Genomic DNA, 16,355 nt, shown 5'->3' on the forward strand with positions numbered 1-16,355 from the left:
CTGTGAACAGATAAGCTACCTTCAGACTCCCCTCCTCCAATCTAATTCTCTGCAGGAACCTGAGCCACAGGGAAACGCGGGGGAATCACCTGCCTCCCTATGGCCCGCGGACCACTGCCTGTGCTCCTCTGTCGGTCCAGCTGCCTCAATTGATCGCCCCGGGGACCACAGCCGTGGCCCCCAACGATCTTGAGGCCCTCTGGTCTCCCGATGCACTAAAGGAGGTTCCCTCCTCCTCTGAAGCACAGCCAGTACAAAGGGAACAGGAACCGAGTCGGGCCGACCAAAGGCCACAACACTTGTACACCACCATGTGTGGTTTTGATGCCATTCCCACGCGGCCAAGAAAAACTCGCCAAAGGAGAAGCACCATTTGGTGTGCGCCACCGAACACACAGGCCGCGCACATGGCTGAATTGCGGAGAATGGCGTGCAGGAAAAAGCCCTCCATCTGCTGGGATCCCCCAACAGCATAAAATAGTAACGGGCTTATCCCTCCCCACCTGCACCTGGCGTCGACAGCCCCCACTACCGGGAGTGCCCTGCCGTCGGACTACCTCCCAAATGAAACTCCTGGTTTCCTGCCTTTTTTTTTTTTTAAACTTAATCAAAAGAACAAAAAACAGGAATACTTCCCTTTGTGGGGATGTTGGCAAGCAGGAGGCGGCCTCGGAAGCCAATAGGGAGCCAATCCCCCTGGCTATCAGGGCCTCCGGCACTAAACAGCTATAGACAGGCAGGGGTTACCAAGCCCCCGGTTGCCCAGCTCCACCTGAGGGATGGCCCACTAAAGTGCCTAACATCTCAGGGAGCAATGAGTTGAATCTGAAATTCTTCTTTCCTTTTTTATTTAATTACTTTTGTATACCGTCATTCTGTATTCAATCACAACAGTTTACAAGAAATAATAAAATCAATAAATCATAAAATTAAAGTAAAATGACAATAAATATCTTAGTAAAAACAAATAAATTACAAGAATTAAAGTAATAAAGACAAAGTATAAAAACAAAAATGAGATAAATCATGAATAAGAGTAAAAATGCAAGTCTCATTCTTCAGAAAAATTGCTTAACTTCCCTGCCATGATAATAACCAATTAATCAGATCCCTCAAAAGCTTTTTTTTACGTTTTTAGATTTTTTTTTTTAAAAGTCATAAAATCTGTTTGCAGCCTTAAATCAACAGGTAAAGAATTACATAATTTAGGTCTTGCTGTTGAAATGGCTCTCTCCCTCACCTCACTCAAATGTACAATTCGTATAAGAGGGGACAACCAGAAGGCCTTTATTTGCCGATCGTAAATTTCTCAATTTCTCTGTGGACTGTAAAGATGTAAAGCCGCATTGAGCCATTCTGTTTTATCATTGATAATACATTTTTGTAACAGACAACTTTAAAAGCAATTCTGTATTTTACTGGCAACCAATGCAAAGAAATTAAAATTGATGTGATCAAACTTTCTACACCCGGCTATGACCCTAGCTGTTTTAAAACTAGTTAGATTGCAAATTTGCACCTCTACCATCTGCTGGAGACAGAGAAATACTGAGGGACTGCAGGCGGCACTCTCGGTTATGTAGCAGTACCTCAAAGTTTTGTTCTCTGCCTCCCTCTGCTAGTAGGGAGGCAAACCCCACTTGTCTGGACTGATCTGGGTATGAACAGGAATGGCCTTCATTGTCTTCTGTCCCTGAAGGTATGAAGTGAATAAATTAAGCAAGTGCTGGGAGCTGTCAGAGCTATGGGCAGTGATGGATAAGACACTGTACTCCATCTGCTCTGTGGTTGGGAGCCTTTAGGTAGTAATTTACCCAGCTATTATGCTGAAACCTTACTTAAGCTGATACTACTTAAACAAGACTTGGGCGGGTGGGGGGAGAGAGATCGGCTGCTACCTTATTTTTTTCCCCTCTGTTATGCAGCTAACTGTAGGCCTGCAATTACTCCAACTAGAATTAGTTGGATAAATTTACTCAACTAGTGCTGATATTCAGTACTAGCCAGATATAGTTAAGCTATGTTTCTGGAATACCTCTGCTTTTCCTTTTTTTTTTATCTGATTACATTTCAATTGGGTAATGATTTAACCTGATTAAAACTTAGTCGTACAAACAGTTTTAAATATCCCACCCCACAGATTGGCTAAGTCCCAAATGCAAACAGACAACCTCTTTTGAATATCTTCAGGCTGTAGTTGCTGATTAAAATACATTGTTCTACACAGAGAAAATGGAATATAAATCTCTCAATGTAGTTAGATCAGGGGTGGGGCAACTGAAGGCCACAACCCATTCTAGTTTTAAGGATAACCCTAATGCATATGCATGAAATAGATTTGCATAACTGAGGCAGTGTACATGCAGATCTCTCATACGTATTCATTAGTGATATCCTGAAAGCCCAACTGGTTTGCAATTCTTAAGAACTGCAGTTGCCCAGAGGCTCCTCAACTGCTGGAAGCCAGTTTTCCGGCTGTCCATACTGAATATGCTTGAGATGTGTTTGTATGCAGTAGAGGATCTCATGCATATTTAGGTTGGATATCTTGAAATGCCAACTCGCTTGTAACAATCGATGGCTAGAGTTGCCTACACCCCCCCCCCCCCCCCCCCTAAACTGTGGAAAGTCTCATTTTTAGCCCCTGGCTTCAAGACCAACAGGCTACCTTTAACCCAGTTTGCATTCAGAAACAAGGAACATTTACATAGCCATGGTTTGATTGTAGTGTCAGTTTATTAACTAGACAACTCCAGCATTAAAAACTGTACATTAAATACTTGAATTCCACATCAGTGTAAATCTGCAATAACAGTAGAGAAACAAGTAATGTAAAATTAATATTCCTCTCCTTCATTTGGCTCTTAAATCAACAGGTTATAGAAATGTCAACAAAGAAATGTATCAAAATGGATAATCTTACTTAGCTTCATATGAGCAAAACCAAGTTCATATACAAACTACTACCCAGCAACAGATCACATAAGACCACAGGTGCGTGCAGCATTCCCAATGTAACAGAAAAATGCAGCAAAGTGAAATTTTTCAACTACAATGTATGGAAAGGTGTCATTCTTCATGTTGTGCGCTAATCTGGTTTCTCGTTTGAAATTAAGTTCAAATGGAATACTTTGAAGAATACTCTCTAATGCACAGGAGGATTTACTTCCTCCGTAGCCCAAAGTTAAAGCGAGAACTCAGACTAGGGGCTTTTGCTTGCAGCAGAAAGTCATTGTATGCCTCCTGAATCCTGAACAGCACTGTCCATTTTTGCTGTTTTAATTTTGAAACGTAAAAAGGACCCCCCTCCAATAATTTAGCACAAAGAAATACAGCTGTGAATGGTACCGGAGCTCAGACATCTAAAAACTAAAACTCCAGTAATGGCATGATCACAGTAGTCTTTCTAGAAAAGCTTTTGGCTGTTTGGTTACAGATGGGCAAATATAACAATCCCTTTAGGCTAATGGCATTCACTGTTAATTCTTGAGGGCCACAAAGGGGTTGGGTTTTCAGGATGTCTGCAAGCACCCTACCTCAGTTTTCTGCAGATATGTCTCAAGAATATTCATTAGGGCTAGCCTGCAGCCCCTAAGCAGTTTGAGGACAGATGCTGCTATAGTATGTCCTTTGAGACCATTTTATATTGTAGAATATTATCTGAACACAGTCGGGGGGCAAAGTTCTATCTGAAGATTTGGGAAATTAAAAATGTGTTAATAAATGAAAGCTAGCCTGCCTTCCAATGATTTCCAGCGTCTTGCCAAGCAATGGCTTTGCTAAATGAAAGTTTATGGGCACCTGATAAGCCTGTACAGATACATACTGTCCACCCAGCACTGGATACCAACACTGCACATTAGTACACTAACAAACACCATAGACTGGATTTATTAACTTCCATTTTCACTTTTTTTTTGTCATTGAGACTTACATTATGTTTGGGTCAACAAAGAAACCCAAAGAGGTTTTATAACATTTTACAATTAGTAACAATTCTTTAAAAAAAAACAACAAAAAAACAGAACTATTACAGCACAAGACACAGTAATAAAAATACACCCAGCAAACCCACCATAACAAGACACAGTATTTACAAAGACAATAAACAAATTATCTAACAGAGTCCAGAAATACACTGGTTGGATTTTGATTGGCAACTCTGTTGCCGTACATAGTGAAGCCAGCATGCTTCTCTCACCACAACCACAGCGAAGGAAGAGAGACTGCTACACAGGCACGTTGTAATATAATCCGAGACAAACCTTCTTTTGCTCTTAAAAAAACAACATTATTTGTATAAAGTAACATTTACAGTATAAACAGAATTATGATCACATGTTCCTTAAATAACCAAGTATCAGCGACTAATGGCAATCCCCACTTGAATTGGCACATTGAGTGTCTGAAAGCATTTTATGGTAAAAATGGTGAAAGGACTGCTCACTTTTAGCTGAAGAGACACTGTTAACCATGATCTGATTTGTTAGTTGGAAAATGAAGCAAAGAATATAAACATTAGCAGACCATCTTTGCACAAAATATGCCCGGGCAGCTTTTAGCTGAAACTTCAGCAGGGTGCTTCCCCTCTTCCCCCAACACAAGAACCTTCTCACAGACAGGACACTAGTCGAGTACTCCAACACTCGAATGGACCGAAGGGAGAAAGCAAATTCCTGCAGGATGTGCTCAAACAGGCGCAGCTGACTGCAGGAACCACCCACTCCAGGCCCTGCACAGGGCACTGGAAGGAAGTCTGGCTGTGGAGGTTGAAGAAAACCAAAACCAGCATCTTTATCTCTTGCAAATACTTTGAAATTCATGCCGAGATGAAAAATGTGGTTGTTGCCCAAAACATTCCCAGTAAAGTCCTTCTTATTTTTGCAACTTGTCTGCAGTGATGATAAAGCAGAGGGGACACAGTCATTACATGTTCTGTTTAAAGACAATATATTAACACACTTTATACAGAAATCAGAGCGTCGGTTTCATAAATAGAAGATAAGTTAATGCTTTTAAACTGCCCAGGAGCTCTATGCACGTCGTATAATAAAGTGGTTTGGAAAAGCTCTAAACGCGAGTGCCCATTGATAAGAGACAGAGGATTACCCATGGGCTACCCTCACAGTGACACACAGTGTCACAACAACTGTGGGGAAAACACAATACTGGAGCTAATCTACACATCAGATTTGTACAGGCTTTTGGTTTTTTTGTTTTTGTTTTTTTAATACAATCAAGAAAAAAAGATACAATTTGTATCAACAAACAAAAGGTTATTTCTGGTTATTTGAGGCATTGCTCTTGGCTGCTTGTACCATAGAGAGAGAGAGAGAGAGAGAGAGATGAAAGGCAAGTGACTACAAAGCTTAGAGTTTCCTTGTGTGAAATTTCTCAAAGACTGGTACCATTTTAAATGGCCTCCATTCTGGAGGTGACTCCTTGCGGGCTGTAAAGTACAGCAGGATCCTGCCTGAATAAAATGGGCCATTGCACCCAAATTCTTACCTTACTGGAATTCTGAGATGCTAGAGCTGAAGGGCCACTGATCTTTGGCATTAATGATTATAATGTCATGTTATACATTCAGGGAGTCTGTGGGGTGAGATCTTAAAGGATGGAATATCTATACAGGTCAATGATATGCCTGCACCCTTCTATGGAAATACAGAGCTTTATATACTGCACATGATAAACCACCCACTGCATCCAGGAAATGAAAATAATGGTGTTACCGGGGAAAGAGGAGAGAAGGAGAGAGCAGCCTGCAAGCCCCTGTCAAACCACCAGAAAGAACCCTGACTGCAGCCTCACGTTCTGTGTGTTTCACAGTAAGAAACATTTAGGCGGTGTCACACCTTCTCATGAAGCAACAAAAGGCCGACAAAGTGGGCCCTTCTCAACGTTCATGAAAAACTACAAGTCAACAGCTCCTAGCTCGAAACATAGCGAGCTACTAATGCTTCAAAATGTTGAAATATTTTATACACTCTGGCTTTAAATAAATAATAATAATAATAATAATACACCAAAAGAGCAGGGGGAGCATTTCAGTGCAGCGTTAAAAAAGCAATAAAGGCCTCAGAAGGCGTCAAGCTGCAAACCTGGTCTCCCCCCAAGTAAACGACGGGTCTTGCACTACCTGCGCATGTTTCTCGAAGGGAGATCTCAAAATCCTGCCCAAAGGCACTGCCCGCCTTGTCCTGGATTTGAGGTGTAACTCTGGGGCATCCCTTTTCAGAGGCAGCCACCTTCCATCCCAAAGCACAGGCAGGAATTCTACAGGAAATGAGGTGGCAATCCCACAAAGGATTCTGGGTGTTTTACATCCTCACGGAATTCTAAAGGAGGCGTGCGAGGACTTTAAAATGCAGAGTAACTGTTCCACATCTGAATATTTCCCAGTTGGTGGCTGATTTTCTTTTTTTTTTTTTTTAAGTACAGTTTCCAAGCATTTGCATTTACTACAATGGAACAAGCATACAAAGAACAGTAAGAGGACCAGAGTTACTGCACCTATCTAAAGAGAGGTAATACTGTGCGCAAAATCTACTGCTGGTTCCAGAGATTACTGTATGCCTTTAATTCATTGTAGTAATCTGCCATAGGTCTGGGCAGAAATCAAAGGGTTAATCCCACCCATCATTCTCCCATCACTCCTAGATAAGGGGTTAACTGCCTCGGACCAGTCCCTGGGAAAAGGGATGCTGACTATTGCCAGTTTCCCAGTATAGATTGTGATGGTGAACTTTTCAAAAGTAGCCACCTCGATGCACCCTTAGTCTTTACTCCTACTCCTCTCCCTTTGAAAGCTGCTTTGGGAGAAGAAATCTGCTTTTTCCCTCAAAACAACGCACGTAGAATTCAAAATCCTCGTGGGTGTGTTTTCCTCCCCAACCTGACCCCATCCCCTAAGCCCGGGTAAACGTACGCAGGTTGTTGATTTCACCTGCGTAAAGAACGAGCAGTTTTCAACAGCCATTAACCCGAGTAAATTGCTTTGGAAAACTGCCCTCCCAGCTGGTAAGCAGAGGCAAATTATTGCATATAAATCTGTCTTGCTTTAATACTGCCCAAAGCATTCGTTTGGCTCTTTTTCCTTTCTCCAGCTGGCTGAAGGATTCTTTGACTTGCTTTATGTTTAGAACTGGTCACTGTGCCTGTCCACCAGCAACAGATAGCAGAGCTTGTCTTAGAGACAAACGGTATATTTAATTGCAAATATACCTTTACGCATGCAATAGAATTGCTAACAATACATCTGAAGAAGTCACTTTTGGACAGAAGGGGAAATCTTGTACTTCTTAGTTAATTCAGCATATTAAAGAAGGCGAAATCCATGCAGTAAAGTATGCACTTCCTTTTAAATATCTCTAAAAATTTCTAATTAAAAAACCTCATGGTTACGGATCAAACCTAATAACTATTAGGTTCCATCTGTATAGTTTTATACAATATTCCTTAGCACAGAATATGAAAATATTTACAGCAGAATTCTAAATTTTCTGCATTTGAATGGTCTCCACATACACAATAGATACTATTGTCCGGGTCCTAGCAATGCTTAGTGTCCTGATCGTAATTTGGTAACAATCACAGCTGCCAACTGCTGTGCATCCGTCACGTGCGGGTTCTTCTCCATTACAGAAAGGACAATGCCTGGGGGGAATATATTGCAGAGGTTTTTGTATGTTTGATACTGGTGTTCAGGAATTATATGCTGCTCCCTGGGCTCGGCCATCCCAGCCCATGGACACCTCCAGAGCTGCTCCATCTTTTCAGGCATGCTGCGAACCATGACTGGTTCATAACAAGGCTGCATGAGACTGTTACTCAGAGGGTAAGACTGGTAGGCATAGGGATCAGTGGGACCAGGTAGTGGGTCCCAGCTGGCATGCTGCTCTCGGCACAGTGGTGGTCTCCTCTGCCTCATAGGGTTGCTTTCATACAGACGGGAATCAGAAATGCTGTCCATTCTTGTCATGACCAGAGCCCTCCCAGGTTGGGTCGTGGCAGAAGGATGCATGTTTTGAGGCACAGGATAGTCTTCAGGACAACTGGAGCGTGCACCCACCACTGGGTGCTGGATGTGTAGTGCCAGGTGGGAAACTGATTGTTTGCGTGGAGGTTGCTTAGGTTCCTCGGGCCCATAGCTCTGAACTCTAGTTAAGGATTCGTGATAACCATGGGCAAAGGGCTGGAGACGATTCTGAGATGAAGGCCGAGGCACCTTCATGTTGTCTTCTGGGACGGGATCCGATATGCCTAGATATAAGTCACTGTATGAGGCATAGGAATCCGTACTTGTATGGCTCAAACAATTGTCGGGACAGGGGCTGGAGTTCCTGGAGTACATCCCATGCTCTTGGTCAGACACATAGTAATCGGTGCTATGCATGTTGCTGATGCTCAGGTTGGAGAAGTCATTTAACATGGAATAGTAGCCATGATCTCCCAGAGATTCATATTTAGGATACTGCTCTGCATAACTCACAGAGGTTCCATGGCTATTGGTAACCAGAATGGGTGGGTACTGCATGCTGGTCATGTGCTCCAAGGAGGATTTTTGATGGGCAAACTGAGATGATCCAGGCACTGGGCTACTTGCAGATCGAGTGTTCAGTGCTCCAGCGGCGTGGCTTTTACTGGGAGGAATGGTTGGGACACTCAGCGCCGACACCAGGGATGGGACTGAGTTGGCTTCAGATTTTCGAGCTGCGGACAGCCTCTCCTCGGGTTCCACAGCTGCTGAGCGAATACTGGGGTCTGACTGACGCTTTGGAGCAATGCGTTTCACTTCGGAAGTCACTTCCCCTTGGGCAGTGGATGTGCCTGTGCCACATTTGACCAATGCGCCTTCACTCATAGTTTTCACCGCTGATAGCTTGGCACTGATCCGAAGCTCATCTGCCACAGACCTCTGTGGCTGGTTTGCCCGTTCTGGATGGTAGTATTTGCACTTATGTCCATATGTGCACTTTTTACCTGGAAATAATATGACATAATGAGACCAGAGCACAACAATTCAAGAAATATTTGGAGAAAAAACAAACCCACTAGATTTCCCCACCATGACCATTTCATTATTGCACTTGAAAAATTATCTGAAGCATTTTTATTTTTAACATAGAATTGGTGTTCCTGCGTTATACTGAAAAATCTTTCTTGTTTCTAAAATTGCAAGGGCTTGTAGGAGATAAGATACAGTGGAGCTGGCTTCAGCAGCCCTGGTTGCATAATGGCTGGTTGTGAGTTTTGACGTTCCTTTGTAAATACAACTTTATTCTTTAGTTCTCATCCACTTTATCCCAAGATCTGCTACAGCTAAATTGTCACCTGTTTCTTAAATATTTGTTCATTTTACTAACCCCAAAAATCCAGAACTGTTGATAAAGCAAAATTGCTTACCTTGTAATAGGTGTTATCCCAGGACAGCAGGATGTAGTCCTCACATATGGGTGATGTCACTGACGGAGCCCTATTGCGGGAAAACGTCTGTCAAAGTTTCTAGAAACTTTTGACTGGCACTGTGAGGGCACTGAGCATGCCCAGCATGCCATGATATTCTCTGCCACAGGGGTCTCTCTTCAGTCTCTTATGTAGCAATAAGCTTTAGCAAAAATAAAATAATAAAACGTATTGGACCCAACTCTGCGGGGTGGCGGGTGGGTTTCGTGAAGGCTACATCCTGCTGTCCTGGGATAACACCTATTACAATGTAAGCAATTTTGCTTTATCCCAGGACAAGCAGGATGCTAGTCCTCACATATGGGTGAATAGCAAGCTAGAGGCTGAATCATTTTGTTGTGAAGCAACAGTGAAGTATTGTTGTTGAAAATGAATCAGCCGAGGATTACAGCAGGTTGGATGTAGAAGGAGTTGGGATTAAACTGGAAACAAGTTCTTTAAGACAGATTGTCCATAGGCTGAATCTTGTCATCCTTCTTTGTCCAGACAGTAATGAGCTGCAAAGGTATGAAGAGAACTCCATGTTGCTGCTTTACATATGTCAATGATTGGCACTGAACGATAGTGTGCTACTGAAGTTGACATTGCTCTTACTGAATGTGCTTTTACTCGCCCTTGGAGAGGAAGGCCTGCTTTTTCATAGCAAAACTGTATGCAATCCTCTAGCCAATTGGATAGAGTATGTTTACCCACTGCTTTACCTGGTTTGTTTGGATCATAGGAAACAAAAAGCTGATTGGATTTCCTGTGGACTGCAGTGCGGTTTAAGTAGAAAGATAGTGCACGTTTACAGTCCAAAGTATGTAAGGCCCGTTCTCCTTGGTGAGAATGAGGCCTTGGAAAGAATGTGGTAAAACTATGGATTGTTTCAAGTGGAATTCCGTAACTACCTTGGGGAGGAATTTTGGATGTGTACGGAGAACCACTCTGTCATGTAGGAACTTTGTATAAGGTGAGTACATGACAAGTGCTTGTAACTCACTAACCCTTCTAGCTGATGTAATGGCTATGAGGAAGATAGTTTTCCACGTGAGAAATTTAAGATCACAGGAATCTATGGGTTCGAAAGGAGAACACATTAGTCTTGTTAAAACCAGATTCAGGGCCATTCTGTGACTGGAGGCCGAATTGGTGGTCTAATTTGAGTTAAACCTCTCATAAACCTACTGACAAGAGGGTGTGAGGATATAGGTGCATCTCCCATCTTATTATGGTAAGCTGAGATTGCACTTAAATGTACTCTTACCAATGAAGTTTGGAGACCAGATTCTGAAAGATGGTATAAGTAGTCTAGTAGAGAAGTAGTGGGGCAGGTGAAAGGATCATTATTGCTTTGTCTGCACCACAAAGTAAATCTTTTCCATTTCGAAGAATAATTCTTTCGTGTGCATGGTTTACGTGAAGCTATAAGCACCTGAGATACATGGGTTGAAAGACTGAGTGGTTGTAAAATCAAGCTTTCAACATCCATGCTGTCAGGGATAGGGATTGAAGGTTGGGATAGCGCAACCTGCCCTGATCCTGAGTTATGAGAGTGGGAGCTACTCCCAGAAGAATTGGATCCCTGACTGAGAGGTCTAGAAGTGTGGGAAACCATACTTGTCGAGGCCAATACGGGGCTATGAGTATCATGGATCCCTTGTCCTGTTGTAGCTTCACTAGAGTTTGGTGATGAGCGGTATCGGAGGAAACGCGTATAGAAGGCCTGAGTTCCAAGGGCGAGCAAAGGCATCCTTGGCTGGCTGGTTTTTCTGTTTGTGTAGAGAACAGAATTTTTCCACTTTGTGATTCAGATGTGACGCAAAGAGGTCTATTGTCGGTTGTCCCCAACTCTGAAATATCCTGGTCGCTACTGAGGGATCCAAGGACCATTCGTGTGGTTGAAATTGACGACTGAGTCGATCCGCCACCACATTGTGAATGCCTGTCAGATAAGTGGCCCGGAGGAACATTGAGTGGTTCAGGGCCCAGCCCCAAATCTGTGCAGCTTCTTGAAAAAGGAGATACGAGCCCGTACCTCCCTGTTTGTTGATATACCACATGGCTACTGTGTTGTCTGTTTGGATTAGAACAGTCTTGTGTGAAAGGCAGTCCTTGAACGCATGCAGAGCATAACGTGTAGCTCAAAGTTCCAGAAAATTGGTTTGAAAGGTTGCTTCGAGTTTCGTCCAAGTACCCTGGGTTTTGAGAGTGTCTATGTGTGCTCCCCAACCCAAGGTGGATGCATCTGTAGTTAATGTTATCTGTGGGACTGGTTGTTGGAAGGGTAGGCCCTTGTGCAAATTGTCCTTGTTCACCCACCAAAGTAGAGAGGAACGTAGTTGGTGGGTTACTTGAATTGGATAATGCAGTGGTTGAATGGCTTGAATCCATTGTGATCTTAGAGTCCATTGGGTAACTCTCATGGCGAGCCTTGCCATAGGAGTGACATGAACTGTGGAGGCCATATGGCCTAGTAAGGTTAGAAACTGATGAGCTGTTTGTGTCTTTGAGTGAATGGATTTTGCCAATAAGGCCAGCGTTTCTGCTCGATCTTCGGGTAGAAAGGCCTTTGAGAGCATGGTGTTCAATTCTGCTCCTATGAATTGAAGTAGATATGACGGTGTGAGATGGGACTTTTGATAATTGATGAGAAAGCCCATGGAATGAAGTAGAGCAATTGTTCTGTTGAGGGAAGCTATTGCTCCTTGTTGAGAGTGACTTCTGATGAGCCAGTCGTCTAGATATGGAAAAACATGGACACTTTCCTTGCGTAAGTGTGCTGCTATTACTGCCAGGCATTTGGTGAATAGTCTGGGAGCAGAGGCAAGTCCAAATGGCAGTACCCTGTATTGGAAATGTTGATGGCCCACCATGAACGCAGATACTTGCGATGAGGAGGAAAGTGGAATGTGAGCGTAAGCGTTTTGTAGATCCAGAGAACAAAGCCAATCTCCTGTTTGTAGAAGTGGAAGCATGGTGCCTAGAGACACCATCCTGAACTTTTCTTTTTTCAGAAATTTGTTGAGATTTCTGAGCTCTAGGATGGGACGTAGGCCTCCGGTTTTCTTTGGAATGAGGAAATAATGGGAATAGAATCCTCTGCCTTTCTGAGACCGGGGCACCGGTTCTATTGCCCTGGCTATCAGAAGGGTGGATAATTCCATTTGTAACTGAGGGGTGTAAATTTCATTTAGATGCAGTTGTGTGGGCGGAAAATCTTTGGGAAGTGAGAGGAAATTTAATTGGTATCCTCGATATATTATGGAGAGGACCCATTGGTCATTTGTTAATGTTAGCCAATTGTTGTAGAATTGAGATATCCGGCCTCCCACTGGGAGGTGTGGGTGGGGATTTGAGAGAAGGCTGAGTTCTCTGGATAAAATTTAAAAAGCCAGTGGTAGTACTTGTTTGTAGAGCAGGCTGAGGCCTAGAGTGTCTCTGCTGTCATGGCTGCGGTCTGTGTTGTGTCCTGGAAGGGCGAGGTCGAGAAGAAGGAGGGTAATATCTCCGCTGCCTGTAAAAAGGTCTTGTGGCATCCCTCTTTTGAGGCCTACGCCAACTGTGAGTAGAGGGATCCTGCAGAAGGGAAGACAACTGTCTGTTTATGTATGCTCTTTTAACAGACACACAGCATCTTGGACTTTAGAGCCGAAGAGGTTGTCCCCCTGACAGGGAAGATCCACCAACTTGTCTTGCACCTCGGGTCTCAGATCTGAGGCCTTGAGCCATGCCCATCTTCTGGCACTGATGCCAGATGCAGCCACTCTTAAAGCAGTCTTGAATCCTTCATAGGCTGCCCGGACTTCATGCTTTCCGGCTTCCACAGCCTTATGAATGATGGCTTGGGCAGCTTCTTGGTATTCAGTAGGAAGAGATGGGACAAATTCTTGAATTTGTTTCCATAGGCTCCTCTGATACTGTGTCATGTATAGGTGATAGGCAGAAATCCTGGAGTTCAACATAGCTCCTTGGAAGACCTTTCGTCCCAGGGAATCAAGAAATCTATGTTCTTTTCCCGGGGGGTTAGAGGAATGTGTTAGTGTTCTTTTTGAGCGCTTTTGTGCCAATTCCGCAACTACAGAGTGGTGGGGACGTTGTGGCTTCTGATATCCAGGCGTGGATTGTACAAGGTAAGTACTACCCATGCTGGGACAGAGCAGGGATGTTCCCAGAGACGGTGTTGCAGTTGCAAAAGAACATCATGTATAGGAATTGCAACAATTTGCTTTGGAGGGTCGACAAACTGGAGTACCTCCAAAGTCTGCTGTCTGGTGTCCTGCTCTGCTTGCAATTTGAAGGGGATGGAGTCCGCCATCTCCTGTACAAATGTTGTAAAAGTGAAATCCTCTGGAGGAGATTGTTTTCTGATATGTGGTGGTGATGATTCAGACATAAAGGCTTCTGAGGATGTATCCGAGGCGGTGTCAGACCAAGTGTCATACTCCTGAGTTTGTTGATGAGGTGTTGTAGTCCTAGGAGGAGAAGGAGGAAGACCAGAAGGTCCTGGTAAGGGTTCCTCGAGAGGATTCTCTTCTCTGGGATCAGAAGGCAAGGAAGCTAATAACTCCTGGTATCGTTTGGTAAGGATACTATGTAGTGCTGCTTCTGTAGATCCTGAAGCCTCAGTAAGGTATGGCACTGTTGGCGGATGTTTTGGCATCGAAGATTTTAGTGTGGTCGATGCCTTCTTGGTAGATACCGATGTCTTTTTGCTGTGTTGTATCATCAGGGCCAAAGTGTAGATGGATATCGGCTGTGGAACCAATGAATTTATTTATTTATTTATTTAACAGTTTTTTATACTGACCTTCATAGTAAATTACCATATCGGATCGGTTTACAGTTTAACAAAGGGAAAACAACAAGAGTAACAAATTCACGTAAATGAAAGATAACAATAAGTAGGAATAAGTCAAAAATTACAATCAACAATGAAGCCATCGACATCGATGTTGGTAAAAAAGAGAACATCGATGTGGGAATCGTCATCGATGACATCGGCGGAATCGATGTCGCCGGCATCGGGAACAATCCCGGTATCTGTGATGTCACAGGCATTGAAATTGTCATCGGTATCGGTACTACCGGCATCGGTGACGTGAGTGGTATAGGCGACGTCACCGGCATCGGCGCGTTCGCCAGCTTCGGCGTAGTCGCCATCATCGGCATGGTCGCCAGAATCTGATTCTTCAAGGCTTCCATCACTGCTTCTCTGATGAGTGCAGATAAGTCTTGTGAACTAGATGGGAGGATCGGCACCAATGGAGGAGTCGATAGCGGTGACTGTGAAGGCGGTACCGGAGTAGGTGTGGATGGTAGCAGTAGATCCGTATCTTTATGCTGCTTTGCACTCGATTCCCCCTGGGGGGGAAAGCAACGGTGACGCTGAGGCTCAACGATTTCGATGTTTATGTTTAGGCCACGGATCGGTGACTGACCTTGCCGATGACGTCGACAGGGGTTGGCGATGCCGCCTCTCCGGATCCTTCCAGTCGACGTTTTTTGAGGAGGAGTTTCTTTGTAACTCCTGTTGGAGATGATTTGGTTGAGGTGGAAGGCGATGGAAGGAGTTGAAGTTGGAAAAGATGTGCCATCTTTTCTTGCCGAAGTTTCCTACCCTTCGGGGTCATCTCCTGACATTGTTGGCATGATGAAATATCATGCTTCTCACCCAAACAGACTACACATTCTAGATGTGGGTCTGTGACTGACATGGTCCAATTACAAATCGGGCATTTTTTGAAACCCGAAGCCATGTCAGTATCGACAGCCGTCGATGAAAAATTTTGTGAGAAAAAAATCTCGTTTTTATAACTCAAAAACGCCATCAATTTGTCACCGTCTTGTGACAAAAGGGAGAGTGAGATCCCAAATGGGGACAATATGTGAAAAATAGTTGACTTTTCAGTCAGAATTGTGAGTAAACTCACAGGGCTCCTATCTCCGCGATGCTTACAGCAGTGCGGAAAAACGAAGGCTAGAGTGAGACCCCTATGGCAGAGCATATCATGGCATGCTGGGCATGCTCAGTGCCTTCACAGTGCCAGTCAAAAGTTTCTAGAAACTTTGACAGAAGTTTTCCAGCAATAGGGCTCCGTCAGTGACGTCCCATATGTGAGGACTAGCATCCTTCTTGTCCTGGGATAAACCCTGGAAGAAATAATAAAGTGGAAGCATCATAAGTCAATGCCAAAATGACCACACAAGAGTTTGTTTTTTCTAAATTGATTTTGGGCTTGTATGTCCGCTCGGTCTTAACTAAATATAACTCCTTTCAGAATTAGTAACCTGCAATATTTTCAAACCAAGCTGACACCCCACCTTTTTACAGTATGTACAGAGGATGTCATCAACTCCCAGAACCTTCTGTAACTCAATGCTCTCTATACAAAATCTGCAGCCCCAAAATAAAAGAACCCCCTCCCCACTGAGCACCCAATTTTAGATTTGCCGATAACTTTTTGACCTGAACCTTGAGCAGGGAGAAGAAAATAAAACCTAAACATCGGATATTCTAATTTTCATACAGTCAAACAAATAATGCAGCCATTTGCTGTGCCCCAGGGTGCTCCTTTTGGGGGATTAAGATTTGGGGTAAGCAGATAGTTTGTGGCTTCTTTTCAGTACAGTTCTGGTCTTACCATAGGGACATGGCTGTTTTTTATGCTCTGGAATCACAGGCCTTTTTCTTAAGAAGTTTTCCAGGCTTGGCCCGTGGCGACCTAGTGGGTCATCTGGAGGCATGAACCTGCAGTTTGAGAAGAAACATTTACAAGTTAGCTTCGAAGGGGTATTTTTTTCCTCCGGTAGTTCCTCCTTTTATTTACAGCTCACTCAAAGCCAGTACTGCGATCCTGGTGCTATGAGCCTTCATTCACAACTACTGAGGCCAGGAGGCATGCACC

At 43.7% G+C, this 16,355-nt stretch overlaps 1 protein-coding gene across 2 annotated transcripts in view; it reads right to left on the reverse strand.

The window, feature by feature from the left end:
• Nucleotides 1-3,875: 3,875 nt before the first annotated feature.
• ZC3H12B (zinc finger CCCH-type containing 12B) overlaps nucleotides 3,876-16,355 on the reverse strand; it is a 165,177-nt gene continuing 152,697 nt past the window's right edge. For both annotated transcript variants that reach the window (XM_029607560.1, XM_029607561.1), the window contains exons 5-6: nucleotides 16,092-16,198; nucleotides 3,876-8,985 (exon numbers count right to left, since the gene is read on the reverse strand). In XM_029607560.1, the coding sequence (XP_029463420.1) occupies nucleotides 7,565-8,985; nucleotides 16,092-16,198 (1,528 nt within the window). In that variant the 3' untranslated portion in view covers nucleotides 3,876-7,564. The remainder of the gene's footprint in view (nucleotides 8,986-16,091; nucleotides 16,199-16,355) is intronic.

This window comes from Rhinatrema bivittatum, chromosome 6 (genome assembly GCF_901001135.1).
Source record: "Rhinatrema bivittatum chromosome 6, aRhiBiv1.1, whole genome shotgun sequence".
NCBI lineage: Eukaryota > Metazoa > Chordata > Amphibia > Gymnophiona > Rhinatrematidae > Rhinatrema > Rhinatrema bivittatum.